Genomic DNA, 15,550 nt, shown 5'->3' with positions numbered 1-15,550 from the left:
ATGGGACGCCTACTGGATACCAGGCCCTGTGTTTAGCATCCTGCAGTCTAGAGTTAGGGGTGTATCCCCAGTGGCAAGGTAACATCAAGTGTTCAAACGAAAGAATTTGTTAAATGATCTTCCTTCTCCAAGGTTGAGGGGGAGGCAGTGGGGGGTCGTGTGCCCCTTGATGGATGCACGGCTGTTTCTGGGCCATTTTCTGCTCGGTTTCATTCAAAAGTAACATGCAGGATGGGCGCTGAGGCTCACGCCTGGAATCCCAGCACTTTGGGAGGCCGAGTGTGGTGGATCACTTGAGGTCAGGAGTTCGAAACCAGCCTGGCCAACATGGTGAAACGCCGTCTCTACTAAAAATACAAAAAATTAGCCAGGCGTGGTGGCAGGCACCCGTAGTCCCAGCTACTTGGGAGGCTGAGGCCGAAGAATCACTTGAACCCAGGAGGCAGAGGTTGCAGTGAGCCGAGATTGCGCCACTGCACTCCAGCCCGGGTGAGAGCGAGACTCAGTCTCAAAAACAAAACCAACAAAAATACCCCCAAAAGTAACACACATGGGGGGCTTTTCCATGGGCCACCCCTGGGCTGGGGATAATAAAAAGCTCACACCTGTGGGCTCCAGCCCCCACTGCATGTGGCACAGATCCTGGGTACCCCGTGTGCCTTGTCCCTGGCCTTGTGTGTGTGGTTCCTGGCCCCCTTTTCACCCTTCACACTCGGCCCATGCCACCTCCTCCAGGAAGTCTGTCCTGATTCCTGGCCAACCTGAACCACCACCTTGAGACTCTTGTCACTCTGGGAGGGGACCACGTCCATGGTCACAGCTATGACCCTATACTAGAATTTGCCAATGAGAGGCCCGTCAAGTGTGGTCAACTTGGGGCTTGTGGGGGGAAGCCCCAGGGCCCAGCTAACAACCCAAGACAGGGAAGAAGAGACAGGTCTTTAATGTACGGAGTCTCACAAGGCACAAACACCCTCACCAAGACCAAATAAATAACTCCACGGTTGCAGGAAGGTGAGGTCTGGGGAGGGGGTGGCATCTGAGCTCTCCCAGGTCTGGTGGGCGAGCGGGGGTCTGCAGTCTGTGAGGGGCCTCCTGGGTGTGTCCGGGCCTCTGGAGCGGGGCCAGTCCTCAGGCTGGGGACTGCTCACTCACTCTCCGAGTCAGAGTAGTCCGCCACGAGGGAGGAGCCGAGGCTGCAGGGGTGCCGCGTGTCTGCGGGGTCGGGGTCAGCTGCCTCCTGGGAGGAGCCTGCTAGTGACAGGGGCTTGTCCTGATGGCTCCCTTCCTGCCCCCTCGGCCTGCTGCACTTGGGGGTCTCAGCTGTTTCTGGAGGACAGTCTCCGGGGGACATGGGCCGGTCCTGGGCAGCCTCCTCTGGGACCCGCGGTTCCCCAGACTTGCGGGTGTCAGCCGCATACTGGGGGCTCTCCGGGACATCCCGAGACCTCCGCCGCACGATGCCCAGGTCCCCCACGGTGATGGGGGAGGTGGCAAGCGCGGTTCTGCGGCTCTGGGCCAGCTTCTTCAGGACGCCGCTGACCTTGCTGCTGGAGGCGGATCCGGGGGTGGAGGGGAACCAGGAGCGGCTGATGATCTCGGTTCGCTTCAGTTTCTGCTTGTCCTCGTAGGCTGGAGGAGAGGAGAGGACATTTCAGGGGCGGCAGAGGAGGGGGTCCAGAACTGCCCTACAGTAGACTAGAGTCCACTCAAGGCTGAGGACCGCCCCCCATCTCCAAGCAACTCTGAGCCTCCCCGCCCGCTTTTCCCCATGGCTTTCTACGCACAGTCCAGGGTGTGGAACTTCAGCAGGGCCGCCAGCCTGCGGTCATCTTCCGTCTCGGGCACCAGCGGGATGGTCAGGCTCGCCTTGGCCTGCAAGGCCTGATCTCGCTCCTCCTCCTCCTGGATGGCTTTTTTCTTTTCCTGTGTGGAGGGCCAAGAACACCAGAGACAGGGGGTGTGTGTCAAAGCCCTGTCTCTTCTGTGTGCTAGGGGGCACTGCTGCAACTCTCGGGGTCTCAATTTACTCTTCTTTTTTGAGAAAGAGTCTCATTCTGTCACCCAGGCTGGAGCGCAGTGGCACAATCATAGCTCACTGCAGCCTCCAACTCCTGGGCTCAAGCGATTCTCTCATCTCAGCCTCCCAAGTATCCAGTACTACAGGTGTGCACCACCATGCCCAGCTACTTAAAAAATGTATTTTTGGCCGGGCGCGGTGGCTCAAGCCTGTAATCCCAGCACTTTGGGAGGCCGAGGCGGGCGGATCACAAGGTCAGGAGATCGAGACCACAGTGAAACCCCGTCTCTACTAAAAATACAAAAAATTAGCCGGGCGCGGTGGCGGGCGCCTGTAGTCCCAGCTACTCGGGAGGCTGAGGCAGGAGAATGGCGGGAACCCGGGAGGCGGAGCTTGCAGTGAGCCGAGATCGCGCCACTGCACTCCAGCCTGGGCAACAGCGTGAGACTCCGTCTCAAAAAAAAAAAAAAAAAAAAAAAAAAATGTATTTTTGTAGAGGCTGGGCCTGGTAGCTCATGTCTGTAATCTCAGCACTTTGGGAGGCCAAGGCGGGTGGGTCCCTTGAGGCCAGTAGTTTGAGACCAGCCTGGACATCATGGCGAAACCCTGTCTCTATTAAAAATACAAAAATTAGCCAGGCGTGGTGGCATGTGCCTGTGGTCCCAGCTACTCAGGAGGCTGAGGCATGAGAATCACTTCAATCTGGGAGGTGGAGGTTGCGGTGGGCTGAGATCGTGTCACTGCATTCCAGCCTGGGCGCAAGAGGGAGACAGTCTCAAAAAAAAATAATAAAAATTTTTTTTGGTAGAGATGGGGTCTCACTATGTTGCCCAGGCTGGTCTCCAACTCATGGCCTCAAATAATCCTCCCACCTGAGCCTCCTAAAACACTGGGATAACAGGTGTGAGCCACCGCGTACAGCCTCATCCCACAAATATTTCTGGGATAGCCACCTTGTGCTAGGTTTTGTTCTAGACACTGAGGATGCAGCGGCAGGCAGGGAAAAACCCTTGCCCTCGTGGAGCTGGCCTCTAGTGGTGAGACAGTGATAAGGAGAAAAAAAAAATGCAGGACAGGTGGGTAGGGGATGGGCTGGGAGGTTCCATTTAAAATATGGTGGCCAGGTCGGGTGCAGTGGCTCACGCCTGTAACCGCAGCACTTTGGGAGGTTGAGGCGAGTGGATCACATGAGGCCAGGAGTTAGAGACCAGCCTGGCCAACATGGTGAAACTCAGTCTCTACTAAAAATACAAATATTAGCCAGGCATGGTGGTGGGCACCTGTAATCCCAGCTACTTGGGAGGCTGAGGCAGGAGAATCGCTTGAACCCAGGAGGTGGAGGTTGCAGTGAGCCGAGATCGCGTCATTGCACTCCAGCCTGGACAATAAGAGCTAAACTCGGTCTCAAAAAAAAAAAAAAAAAAAAAGGCCTGGCGCGGTGGCTCACGCCTGTAATCTCAGCACTTTGGGAGGCCGAGGCGGACGGATCAAAAGGTCAGGAGATCGAGACCACGGTGAAACCCCGTCTCTACTAACAATACAAAAAATTTGCTGGGCGTGGTGGCGGGTGCCTATAGTCCCAGCTACTCGGGAGGCTGAGGCAGAAGAATGCCGTGAACCCGGGAGGAGGAGTTTGCAGTGAGCTGAGATCGCGCCACTACACTCCAGCCTGGGTGACAGAGGGAGACTCCGTCTCAAACAAACAAAAAAGACAGGGCATGATCACCATGTAGCAGATGGGGAAACTGAGGCTCAGAGGGTCCAGTGGCCTGCTCACAGCTAAGATGTGGGGCAGTGAGGGCTGGACCTGGGCCTTGGCCCACCAAGCATCCTCTCTGACCCTGGGCTGGAGCCCCCCTCACCCGGAACCTTCTCCGCAGCATGCTGTTCAGGGCGAAGTCGTCCTTCCAGGCGCTCTGGGCCTCCTGGATGTGGCTCAGGGTGGGCAGTGCCTTCTTGAGCGTGCTCCGGTCAGCCTCGCCATGCTCCAGCCGGAACATGGCATCCGTCTCCAGCTTCTGCTTCTTCTCATGCTCTGCAACGACCAGAGCTTGGCTGGGCTTTGGGGAGCCCAGCGCAGACTCAGGGCCAGGGACCCCAGGCAGTTAAGTGGGTGGCGCTCACCTGTGGTCAGCACCTGCTCATTGTCCGCCATGTCCCAGCGCTCCTCCTTGCGCTGGGCGCCACTCACGATCACGTAGTCGCAGTTGGCGGGGTCCGTCTGCATCTCGATGTAGTTGACACAGAGGTGGCATTTCATCCGGAACCTGGGAGGAAGCGGTGGGCAGGAGTCAGGAGGCTATGGCTGTGCCCCAGGACAGCCCTGTCACCTCTGCCTGCTTCTTTCCACCCAATGGTGTCATTCGACAAAAATTCACTGAGCACCCACTGTGTGCTGTGTAGAACCATGGGCAAAAGGGGCACACCCCGGCACCCAGAACAGACCTTCTGTCAGTGGGGCTGCAGTTGGCTTCTTCATTTGTTCATTCAGCTGTTTGTTCATTCATTCATTGACTCATCCGTTGTTTTGGTTCATTTATTCATTAATTCATTTGTTCATTCAGCTGTTTGTTCCATTCATTCATTCACTCATCCTTTTTTTGGTTCATTTATTCATTAATTCATTTGTTCATTCAGCTGTTTGTTCATTCATTCATTCACCCATCTTTTGGTTCATTTATGCATTAATTCATTTGTTCATTCAGCTGTTTGTTCATTCATTCATTCACCCATCTTTTGGTTCATTTATTCATTAATTCATTTGTTCATTCAGCTGTTCGTTCATTCATTCATCCACTCATCCTTTTTTGGTTCATTTATTCATTAATTCATTTGTTCATTCAGCTGTTTGTTCATTCATTCATTCATTCATCCTTTTTTTGGTTCATTTATTCATTAATTCATTTGTTCATTCATTAGTGCATGTTTGTTGGTTCCCTGATTCATTTGTTAAATTAATTCATACGTTCATTTGCTCATCCATCCATTTGTCCATTCATTCATCATCTGTTCATTCGCTCCTTTGTTCATTCATTCATTCATTTGTCCGTTAGTTCATTTATTCCACAAATCCACCCAAGACAGGCTGCTCTGTGGCAGGCTCAGTGCCAGCTGCTGGGGACATTGCTGAGTAGTGGAAAAGCCAGCCTGCTCGTGGCAAGGCTGACGTCCCAGCAGGGGCCACCTTGATAGCAAGGGCACAAGCAACCAGTGTCGAGTCTCACTTTAGAAAAGGTGTCTCTGAGGGGTGGTGTTTGAGCAGAAACCCTGGGTGAGGGAGGAGCCTTGGAGCCACCTGGGGAAGAGCATTCCAGGTGGAAGCACAGAGGTGGGTGTGTCCCTGGAGTGTGTGAGGGACAATGAAGAGGCCAGGGAGGGGGACAGCAGGAGGCGGTTAGGGTGAAGAAAGGACAGGCAGAGTGTGCGGGGCCTTGTGAGCCAGAGGGAGGACTTGGGCTTTTCCTGAGGAAGGTGGGAGCCATGGAGGGTTGGGGGTGGGGTGGGGGCAGGGCTGATTTACCAACCAGGGCGGTTTCCAGGAGAGTCCTGCAGGGAATGGGTTCCCTCCCACTCAGGCTCTTTGTAGTCCCCTCGCCCTGTGGCCACCCCACCTGTTCCCAAGACGCCACCAAGCCGCCCTTACCTGTAGATTGGGGTTGTGTAGTAATTGCCCACCTTCTTCTTTTCTGCGTTGTAACGAACACCTGAAGGGGGTCAGACGTGGGTGGTTATTTCATTGCCATGTGAATTTTGCAGATAGGTAAACTGAGGTACAAAGAGGCTCACTGTCACTTCCTGAGGGTTCCCCAACTGGTAGGAGTTAGAGATGGGACTGGAAGCCAGAGCTTGGCTTCTGCAAGGAGCTCTCTGCAAAGGAGCTTCCATGGCCAGCCAGTCACTCGGGTGCCGGTCTCCTCCCGCGTTCCTGATCAGGACCCTCCCACCCGCCCCCGGCAGCACCCAGCAGTTAGGGGGTCTGATGTCTGCGGGATTGAATGGAGGGCGGGCAGAGGCTCACCCATGCCGATGTGGTTCTTGCAGCCATCGCACCAGATGTTATACGGCATTTCGAATCTGCAAAGACACACAGCATCTTACTTGCTCTTGTCTACTTGGACACTCCCTGGGTGTCCACACCTGTGACTGGCTGCGGTTGTGATTTGAGCGGTGGGGTATTAGACTGCCCCCTCTGGATGGGAGTTGCTGCAGTTACATTACACAGGAAATGGATACATAGAAGAAAAAGAATCACAACCATTGTAACTGAGCAGGAACTTCCTGCCTGCTCGAAAGCAGACTGACCAGGTCCAGGGACAGCTGCCTTTGGGTGTTGCTGAGACTTTTTTTTTTCTTTTGAGACAGAGTCTTGCTCTGTCCCCGACGCTGGAGTGCAGTGGCGCGATCCCGGCTCACTGCAATCTCTGCCTCCTGGGTTCAAGCAATTCTTATGCCTCAGTCTCCCAAGTAGCTGGGATTATAGGTGTGCACCACCACATCCGGCTAATTTTTTTTTTTTTTTGAGACAGAGTCTCGCTTTGTTGCCAGGCTGGAGTGCAGTGGCACGATCTTGGCTGACTGCAACCTCCGACTCCATGGTTCAAGCGATTCTCCTGCCTCAGCCTCCTAAGTAGCTGGGATTACAGGTGTAAGCCACCGCACCCAGCCTAATTTTCTCTATTTTTAGTAGAGACAGGGTTTCACTGTGTTGGCCAGGCTGCTCTTGAACTCCTGGCCTCAAGTGATCCACTCGCTTCACCCTCCCACAGTGCTGGGATTACAGTCGTGAGCCACTGCGCCCAGCCACAATCACTGTATTTTTTGAGAGTCCTGTGTGATCAAGTCCAGGTTGGCCTACCACTGGATGAGATACAACACAGAGCAGAGCCCAGTTGTAAAGGTCAAGGCCCCGCTAGACCCGCCAGTCCCCAGCCAGCCAACTCGGAAACACATGGGAGCCCAGCCCAGATCAGGCCAGCCCAGCCCAGCCCAGCCCAGCCCAGCAGAGGTATTTTGCTGAGCTGCAGACATGTGAGCAATAATAAATGCTTATTGTTTTGTTACATGGCAATAACTGACTGATACAGTGACTTTCTGCTTTATGGACTGAAGACCCCGCAGCACTGGGCCAATGAGGGCACTTGAACTGTCCTTGAGACTGAAGGACGGGGGCAGGACGGTGGGGTCCTCAGGTGATGCCGAGCCTTACCGGATGATGAGGATGCCCTGTGACAGCTTCCGAGCCCGCTCCCGAAGCGGGTGGCTGTTGTGGTATCGGTTGAGAGAGCCATGCTGTGTGGAGAGGATGAGGGAGCGGATTAGTGCTGTGGAGCTGGGGGAGCTCATGCTTTTCTGCCACCCGTACTGCTTTGGGACAAGTGCCTCACAGGTGGGAGGGGCCTTAATTTTTATGTCCTGCAGGACAAGGTGTTCACAGCAATATGGGAGGCATCCAGGTCTTACGGGAACACGTAGGCTTGGAACCAGGAATGTGAGTTTGAATAGTCCCTCTCCTATTTATTTACTTTTTGAGATGGAGTTTTGCTCTTGTTGCCCAGGCTGAAGTGCAATGGCACGACCTTGGCTCACTGCAACCTCTGCCTCCCGGGTTCAAGCGATTCTCCTTCCTCAGGCTCCGGAGTAGCTGGGATTCCAGGCACTTGCCACCACGCCCGGCTAATTTTTTTGTATTTGTAGTAGGGACGGGGTTTCACCATGTCACCCAGGTTGGTCTCGAACTTCTGTCCTCAGGTGATCCATTCACCTTGGCCTCCCAAAGTGCTGGAATTACAGGTGTTAGCCACTGTGCCCAGCCCCATTCCCATTTATGAGCTGAAAGAGCCAGGGGACCCTGGGCAAGTGACCTCACGTTTTGCCTTCCTGAGCCTCAGTTTCCCCTGTCAACTATGTATAATGGTCATTATTACTTCCAGGTTTTATAGGGAGGATGAGGCGAGGTGACAAGACTGGCAAACATTTGCTGGGGACTGCATGTGCATTACCTCATTTTTTTTGAGACAGAGTCTCACTCTGTCACTAGGCTGGAGTGCAGTGGCGTGATCTCAGCTCACTGCAGCCTCTGCCTTCTGGGTTCCAGTGAGTCTCCTGCCTCAGCCTCCTGAGTAGCTGGGACTACAGGCGTGGGCCACTGTGCCCAGCTAATTTTTTTATTTTTAGTAGCAATTGGGTTTCATCATGTTGGCCAGGGTGGTCTTGAACTCCTGACCTCGTGATCTGCCTGCTACCACCTCCCAAAGTGCTGGGATTACAGGCGTGAGCCACCATGCCCAGCTTTTTTTTTTTTTTTTTTGAGGCAGGGTCTGGCTTTGTAGCCCAGGCCGGGGTGCAGTGGCATGATTATGGCTCACTGCAGTCTCCACCTCCTGGGCTCAAGCAATCCTCCCACCTCAGCCTCCCGAGTAGCTAGGATTTATCCCTCAATGATTCTGTAAGGTCAGCTCAATTTATTTCCGCCTTCTGACATATGGAGAAACTTTGGCATAGAGAGGCTAAATCCTATACTCAGGACGAGGCAGCTGGGACACTCGGGCCCTTACTGAGCACCTACTGTGTGAGGACACAGCCATAAATAAGACAGACAAACATCTCTGCTCTTCTGGAGAGAATGTTCTAGTGGGGGAGATGGACAAGACACAAATAAATGAGTAAGTGAGGGAGTTATAAGGGTTGTGAGTTTATATAAAGTGCTCAGCAATGCAACAGAGAATGAGACAGTGGTCAGGGAGGACCTCTGAAAGAAAAGCACTTAAGGAAGTGAGAGTATGGTCAAATGGGGGAAGAGATTCCAGGCAGAGGGGACAATCAGGATGCCAGAGGTGCTGGAGCTGGGGAAGCCAGGGGATCTGACCCTTCATCCGTGTACTCTGTCTTATCCTGGGCCCCTGCTGTAAACACATTATACTCTATGCCGGACATGGAGTTACAGGTCCCTGAGGAAAGCCACAGTTACCATCCCAAAGTGAAGACAGCCTCGAGACTCAGGTGACGAGCAGAAGACAAAAAGACCTCGGCGGCCTCCCATCCTTCCATAGCAGTGACCCCAGCCCCAGGAGGGGATGACGTGGGTCTTTCTGCTACTGTGGACCCGGAGCGGGGAGCCTGCTGCTTACCTTCTCAGGGTTGAAGTCCGGAGGATAGTACTTGTTGACCCCTTTCCTTTCACCCTGCAAAGCAGAACAGAGACATGACTCAGAGAGAGGCTGATATGGTTTGGCTGTGTCCTTACCCAAATCTCATTCAAGACAATTTTTTAACATTTCTTATTTTACTATTAATTTTTAGAGACGGAGTCTTGCTCCGTCACCCAGGCTGGAGTGGAGTGGTGCGATCTCGGCTCACTGTAACCTCCGCCTCCCGGGTTCAGGCGGTTCTCCTGCCTCAGCCTCCCGAGTAGCTGGGATTACAGGCGTGCACTACCATGCCCGGCTAATTTGTGTATTTTTAGTAGAGATGGGGTTTCACCATGTTGGTCAGGCTGGTCTCAAACTCCTGACATCAAGTGATGCGCCCACCTCGGCCTCCCAAAGTGCTGGGATTATAGGCCAAATCTCATCTTGAATTGTAGTTCCCATAATCCCCACGTGTCATGGGGGCGGTTATCCCCATGCTGTTCTCGTGATAGTAAATGAGTTCTCGAGAGACCGCGTGGTTTTGCAAGGAGCTTTTCCCCTTGCTCATTCTTCTCCTTGCTGCCGCCATGTGAAGAAGGACGTGTTTGCTTCCCCTTCCACCATGATTGTAAGTTTCCTGAGGCCTCCCCAGCCATGCTGAACTGAGAGTCAATTAAACCTCTTTCCTTTATAAATTACCCAGTCTTGGGTATGTCTTTTTTTTTTTTTTTTTTTTCCCAGACGGAGTTTCTCTCTTGTTGCCCAGGCTGGAGTGCAATGGCGCGATCTCGGCTCACTGCAACCTCCACCTCCTGGATTCAAGCAATTTTCCTGCCTCAGCCTCCCGAGTAGCTAGGATTACAGGCATGTGCCACCACGCCCGGCTAATTTTTTTGTATTTTTAGTAGAGACGGGATTTCACCGTGTTAGCCAGGATGGTCTTGATCTCCTGACCTCGTGATCTGCCCGCCTCGGCCTCCCAAAGTGCTGGGATTACAAGTGTGAGCCACCGCACCCAGCCCTTTTTTTTTTTTTTTTTTTTTTTGAGACAGAGTCTTGCTCTGTCACGCAGGCTTGGGTGCAGTGCTGCAATCTTGGCTCACTGCAACCTCTGCCTCCTGAGTTCAAGCGATGCTCGTGCCTTAGCCTCCTGAGTAGCTGGGACTATAGGAATGTGCTACCACATCCAACTAATTTTTGTATTTTTTTTTTTTTGAGACGGAGTTTCGCTTTTGTTGCCCAGACTGGAGTATGGTGGCATGGTCTCAGCTCACTGCAACCTCCATCTCCTGGGTTCAAGAGATTCTCCTACCTCAGCCTCCCGAGTAGCTAGGACTATGGCCTCCTGCCACCATACCCGGCTAATTTTTGTATTTTTAGTAGAGATGGGGTTTCACCATGTTGGCCAGGGTGGTTTCAAACTCCTGACCTCAGGTGATCTGCCCAGCTTGGCCTCCCAAAGTGCTGGGATAACAGGCGTGAGCCACCGCACCCAGCCTAATTTTTGTATTTTTAGTAGAGACGGGGTTTCGCCATGTTGGCCAGGCTGTTCTCAAACTCCTGATCTCAAATGATTTGCCTGCCTTGACATCCCAAACTGCTGGGATTACAGGTGTGAGTCACTGCACCCAGCCTCGCAATGGTTAATTTTATGTTATATGAATTTCACCTTCTTAAAAAAAATGAAAGAAAGAAAGAGAAAGGAAGGGAAAAGGGAGGGGGAGGGGGAAGGGGGAAGGGGAAATTTAGGTCGAGTGTAGCGGATCACTTGAGGTCAGGAGTTTGAGACCAGCCTGGGCAACATGCTGAAACCCCGTCTCTACTAAAAATACAAAAATTAGTGGGGCGTGCTCACTTGAACCCAGAAGGCGGAGGTTGCAGTGAGCTGAGAGCGTGCCCACTGCACTCCAGCCTGGGCAACAAAGTGAGACTGTCTCAAAAACAAAAGAAAACCAAACAAAAAAACATTGAAAAAGCGCCCCTGGGTGATGTTAGTGCACAGCCACATTTCAGACCCACTGCACCAAAAGATGATGATCCAGAGATTGAAATCATCATCTTAGAGCTCTGGGAGGGGAGGAGGGGCTGCTTTCGGGGTCCTGCAAAGACTGGGAGAGAAACCCAGGCACACGCGGCTGTCTACTCACCATCTTGGGAACTGCCTACTGGTCCTCACCCTCAGGGCGGACAATCAGAAACTGGCCTTGTGAACACACTGTCCTGTCCTGACCTCTTGCAGTGCCTGGCAGAGGGTCCACAGGCTTCCCTGAGAAGATGTTGTGGGCCGTGTGGTGGTGCCGGCTCAGACAAGACTCTCGCCAGGCACAGGAGGCATCCAAAAAGCGGCGTGTCTGTTTAGAAAGAGAGAGTCCTGTCCACTCTACAGCCAATATACACATCACATCTGACCCTTTCTTCCCTCTGTGACCCCACCGGGTCCAGCACCCATCATCACTCACGTGGGCCAGCACAGTCTTCTCCTCTCTCCTAACTCTGCCCTTGACACTTGCTCACCCCAAGCTGCCCGAGGGATCTTTTTTTTTTTTTTTGAGACGGAGTCTCGCTCCGTCACCAGGCTAGAGTGCAGTGGCGCGATCTCTGCTCACTGCAACCTCTGCCTCCTGTTCAAGTGATTCTCCTGCCTCAGCCTCCCGAGTAGCTGGGATTGCAAGCATGTACCACCACAACCAGCTAATTTTGTATTTTTAGTAGAGGCGGGGCTTCACCATGTTGGCCAGGATGGTCTCGATCTCTTGACCTTGTGATCCACCCGCCTCAGCCACCCAAAATGCTTGGATTACAGGCATAAGCCACCACGCCTGGCTGGGATCTTTTTTTTTTTTTTTGAGGAGTCTCGCTCTGTCACCCAGGCTGGAGTCCAGTGGCGCAATCTTGGCTCACTGCAAGCTCTGCCTCCCAGGTTCACACCATTCTCCTGCCTCAATCTCCTGAGTAGCTGGGACTACAGGCGCCCACCACCAAGCCCGGCTAATTTTTTTGTATTTTTAGTAGAGACGGGGTTTCACCGTGTTAGCCAGGATGGTCTTGATCTCTTGACCTTGGTCTCGATCTCTTGACCTGGTGATCCACCCACCTCAGCCTCCCAAAGTGCTGGCATTACAGGCGTGAGCCACCGCGCCTGGCTGGGATCTTTTAAAATATGAACAAACATGTCACTCTCCTGCTTAAACCCCTCCCATGATTCATATTGTTTTTAGAATCAAGTCAAACCCCTTCCCAAGGACTGTGGGGCCCCTGCCTGCATCTCCAAACCCAACTCTTATCCCTCTATCTCTCGCTCACTCTGTTCCAGCAACACTGGCTTCCTGGCTGTCTTCAAAGGCCAAGTGCAGCTGGCCTGCACCTGCTGTTCCTCAGCTTTGCGAGCTCTTTGTTACAGGTTGTTGTTTTTTTTTTTTTTTTTTTTTGTGAGACGGAGTCTCACTGTATCACTCAGGCTGGAGTGGGGTGGCATGATCTTGGCTCACTACCTCTGCCTCCCAGGTTTAAGTGATTCTCATGCCTCAGCCTCCTGAGTAGCGGGGATTACAGGTACCCGCCACCAAGCCTAGCTAATTTTTTTGTATTTTTAGTAGAGACAGAGTTTCACTGTGTTGGTCAAGCCAGTCTGGAATTCCTGGCCTGAGGTGATCCACCCACCTAGGGCCTCCCAAAGTGCTGGGATCACAGGCGCAAGCCATTGCACCCAGCCCCTTGTCACAGGTCTTGACCTACATATCATATCCATCAAAGACCTCATCCGGCCAAGTGTGGTGCCTCACACCTGTAATCCCAGCGGTTTGGGAGACTGAGGCAGGTGGATCCTCTGAGGTCAGGAGTTCAAGACCAGCCTGGCCAACATAGTGAAACCGCATCTCTACTAAAAATACAAAATTTAGCCAGGCATGGTAGCAGATGCCTGTAATCCCAGCTACTTGGGAAGCTGAGGCAGGAGAATGGCTTGAACCGGGAGGCGGAGGTTGCAGTGATCCAAGATGGCGCCACTGCACCCCAGCTACAAAGTGAGACTGTGTCTCAAAACAAAACAAAAAACAAAAAATGACCTCATCCGACCACCGAATCCATAGTCACTTGTTCCTGGAATTCTGATCACATCACCCTGTGTCTCCCCGGGCAGGTCACACTGTGCCATATCCCCAACACCTAGGACAGTGCCAGGCCGAGATAAATGTCAACTGGGTAAAAGACTGAGATAACTGAATGAGGCTCCATAAGGGTCACCATCAGTGCAGGTGACACAAGTGGAAATACAGGGGCTCCTCGAACTAGAGGTGGTGAGACCCCCTCCCATGTTTGGAAGGGAAGCTTTTAGGTCATATAGAAGGAATTTCTTCACGCCTGTAATCCCAGCACTTTGGGAGGCCAAGGCAAGCGGATCATGAGGTCAGGAGATCGAGACAATCCTGGCTAACACGGTGAAACCCAGTATCTACTAAAAAATACAAAAAATTAGCTGGGCGTGGTGGTGGGCACCTGTAGTCTCAGCTACTCGGGAGGCTGAGGCAGGCAGGAGAATGGCGTGAACCTGGGAGGCGGAGCTTGCAGTGAGCAGAGATTGCGCCACCGCACTCCAGCCTGGGCGACAGAGCGAGACTCGTCTCAAAAAAAAAAAAAAAAAAAAAAAAGAAGGAAGTTCTAGTTTACACTAAAGAGAGACTCTGCGAGGCAGTGAAGCTTATTCTAGAACAGAGATTGGCAAAGTTTCTCTGTCGAGGGCCAGAGAGTAAATATTTCTGGCTTTTTAGGCCAGATTATCTTTGCCCCAACAACTCAGTTCTGCCTTCATAGCTAGAAATCAGCACCAAACAATATATAAATGAACGGGCGTAGCTGCATGCCAATATAAATTTTATTGATGGACACAGAAATTTGAATTTCACATAATCGTCATCTATCACAAAGCATTATTATTCTGATTTTTCCCCAACCACTAAAAACTTTAAAACCATTCTTGGGGGCCAGATGCGGTGGCTCACACCTGTAATCCCAGCACTTTGGGAGGCTGAGGCAGGTGGATCACTTGAGGTCAGGAGTTCGAGGCTAGCCTGGCCAACATGGTGAAACCCCATCTCTACCAAAAATACAAAAATTGGCCAGGCCTGGTGGTGCACGCCTGTAATCTGTAATCCCAGCTACTGGAGAGGCTAAGGCAGGAGAATAGCTTGAACTCGGGAGCCAGAGGTTGCAGTGAACCAAGATGGTGCCACTGCACTCCAGCCAAGGTGACAAGAGTGAGATTCTGTCTCAAAAAAAAAAAAAAAGAAAGAAGCTGATGGAAGAGCTTCTGATGGAGTGGGGGTGGTGTAGTGAGGTGGTGAGGCCATGGTGCAAAGTCCCGGACATAAACTGTTCCACCTTCACCTTAGTCTTGGATGCTGCAACTATAAAGTGTGCCCCTTAGATTGGATTATTCCAAGGTCCGTTCCAACCTAAAAATACTTTTGCCAACCAAATAGCTAAGTGCCCCTTGAGGTGTTAGGGGTCACGGTTCCCTGGGCTTGAATCCCAGCTCCACTCCTCATCAGCTGGGTGACCTTGGTCAGTGTCTGCGGTTCCCTGGGCTTGTATTTCGTCACCGGTAAAGGGCGAATGATGACGAAAAGACTGACTTTCTGGGGATGCTGTGAATCAACTAACACACGGGAAGAGCCTGCAAAGAGCAGATACTCCGTTTACAGGAGCTTGAGGGTGTGTGTGTGTGTGTGTCTTACGATGGTTTTGTTGACCCGGTAAATGGCAGACGGGGCTATCGGGTGGGCGTGTAGATATCTCCGGTCCTTGCTGCAAAAGTAATTACCGACCCTGTTTGTCCTGGGCGTAAAGTTTGGGCTGGGAGCTCCATCCTGCTGCTTCCTATTTGCTTGATTTGAGGCAAATTGTTTTCTAAGCCTCATTTTCCTTACGTGTAAAATGGTTAAAGCATTTAGGGCAGCGCCTGACTCCCGAGTTCAGTGCTGGCAGTTTAGTCATTTCTCCTGCTCACGGTTTTACAAGAATCATTTTTATAAAATCTGGTGAGGTAGGGACTTATTGGTCCCATTTTCCCGATGCAAAAACCCAGGGCCCTTCAGGCATAATATGGATCCGGGCTAGGAAGGGGCCGGGTCCCAGGCACTTGGGTCAGGGGTCTCAGGGACTTTGGTCCTGGGTGGGAGTTGGGCCGGCTCCAGGCATCCAGATCGGGTCCTCAGCCCCGCGTCCCCCGACGCAGATGGGCGCGTCGGGCGGCTCCGAGGCCCGGGTGAGACGGCTGCCGGACCCCCGGCCCTCCCCGCTCCTCCGCCCGCGGGGACTTACCTGCCCTCCTCCCGACGTCACGCCACGACCGTGCCCGGAAGTGCGCGCTTAGAGCGCAGTGAAGCTGGGCGCCCTCTCCGCACCA

General features: G+C 52.7%; 1 protein-coding gene across 2 annotated transcripts; it reads right to left on the bottom strand.

Annotated features, from left to right (window-relative positions):
- Nucleotides 1-927: 927 nt before the first annotated feature.
- Nucleotides 928-15,515, bottom strand: YJU2B (YJU2 splicing factor homolog B). 2 transcript variants are annotated; one of them, XM_005588198.4, is made up of 10 exons: nt 15,466-15,515; nt 11,295-11,498; nt 9,148-9,201; nt 7,227-7,309; nt 6,039-6,094; nt 5,664-5,724; nt 4,145-4,287; nt 3,883-4,055; nt 1,788-1,926; nt 928-1,632 (listed from the first exon to the last, which is right to left on the bottom strand). In XM_005588198.4, exons 2-10 carry the CDS (start codon nt 11,295-11,297, stop codon nt 1,148-1,150), a joined length of 1,197 nt encoding a protein of 398 aa, XP_005588255.1. In that variant the 5' UTR covers nt 11,298-11,498; nt 15,466-15,515; the 3' UTR covers nt 928-1,147. The 2 variants fall into 2 exon arrangements, with proteins under 2 accessions (XP_005588255.1, XP_045237132.1); XM_045381197.2 differs by lacking the exon at nt 11,295-11,498.
- Nucleotides 15,516-15,550: the final 35 nt, after the last annotated feature.

The sequence above is a fragment of the Macaca fascicularis genome, chromosome 19, assembly GCF_037993035.2.
Source record: "Macaca fascicularis isolate 582-1 chromosome 19, T2T-MFA8v1.1".
Classification (NCBI taxonomy): domain Eukaryota; kingdom Metazoa; phylum Chordata; class Mammalia; order Primates; family Cercopithecidae; genus Macaca; species Macaca fascicularis.
Note: the sequence above shows the minus strand (reverse complement) of the source record. Positions and strands in the feature narration are given on the sequence as shown.

Bases quoted from the DNA above. Each gene is read 5' to 3' on its own strand.
- YJU2B (XM_005588198.4), bottom strand. The intron at 5,725-6,038 runs GTGAGCCTCTGC...GACCCCCTTCAG, and splicing joins CAAGAACCACATCGGCATGG to GTGTTCGTTACAACGCAGAA. The intron at 4,056-4,144 runs GTGAGCGCCACC...TGGTCGTTGCAG, and splicing joins TGAGCAGGTGCTGACCACAG to AGCATGAGAAGAAGCAGAAG.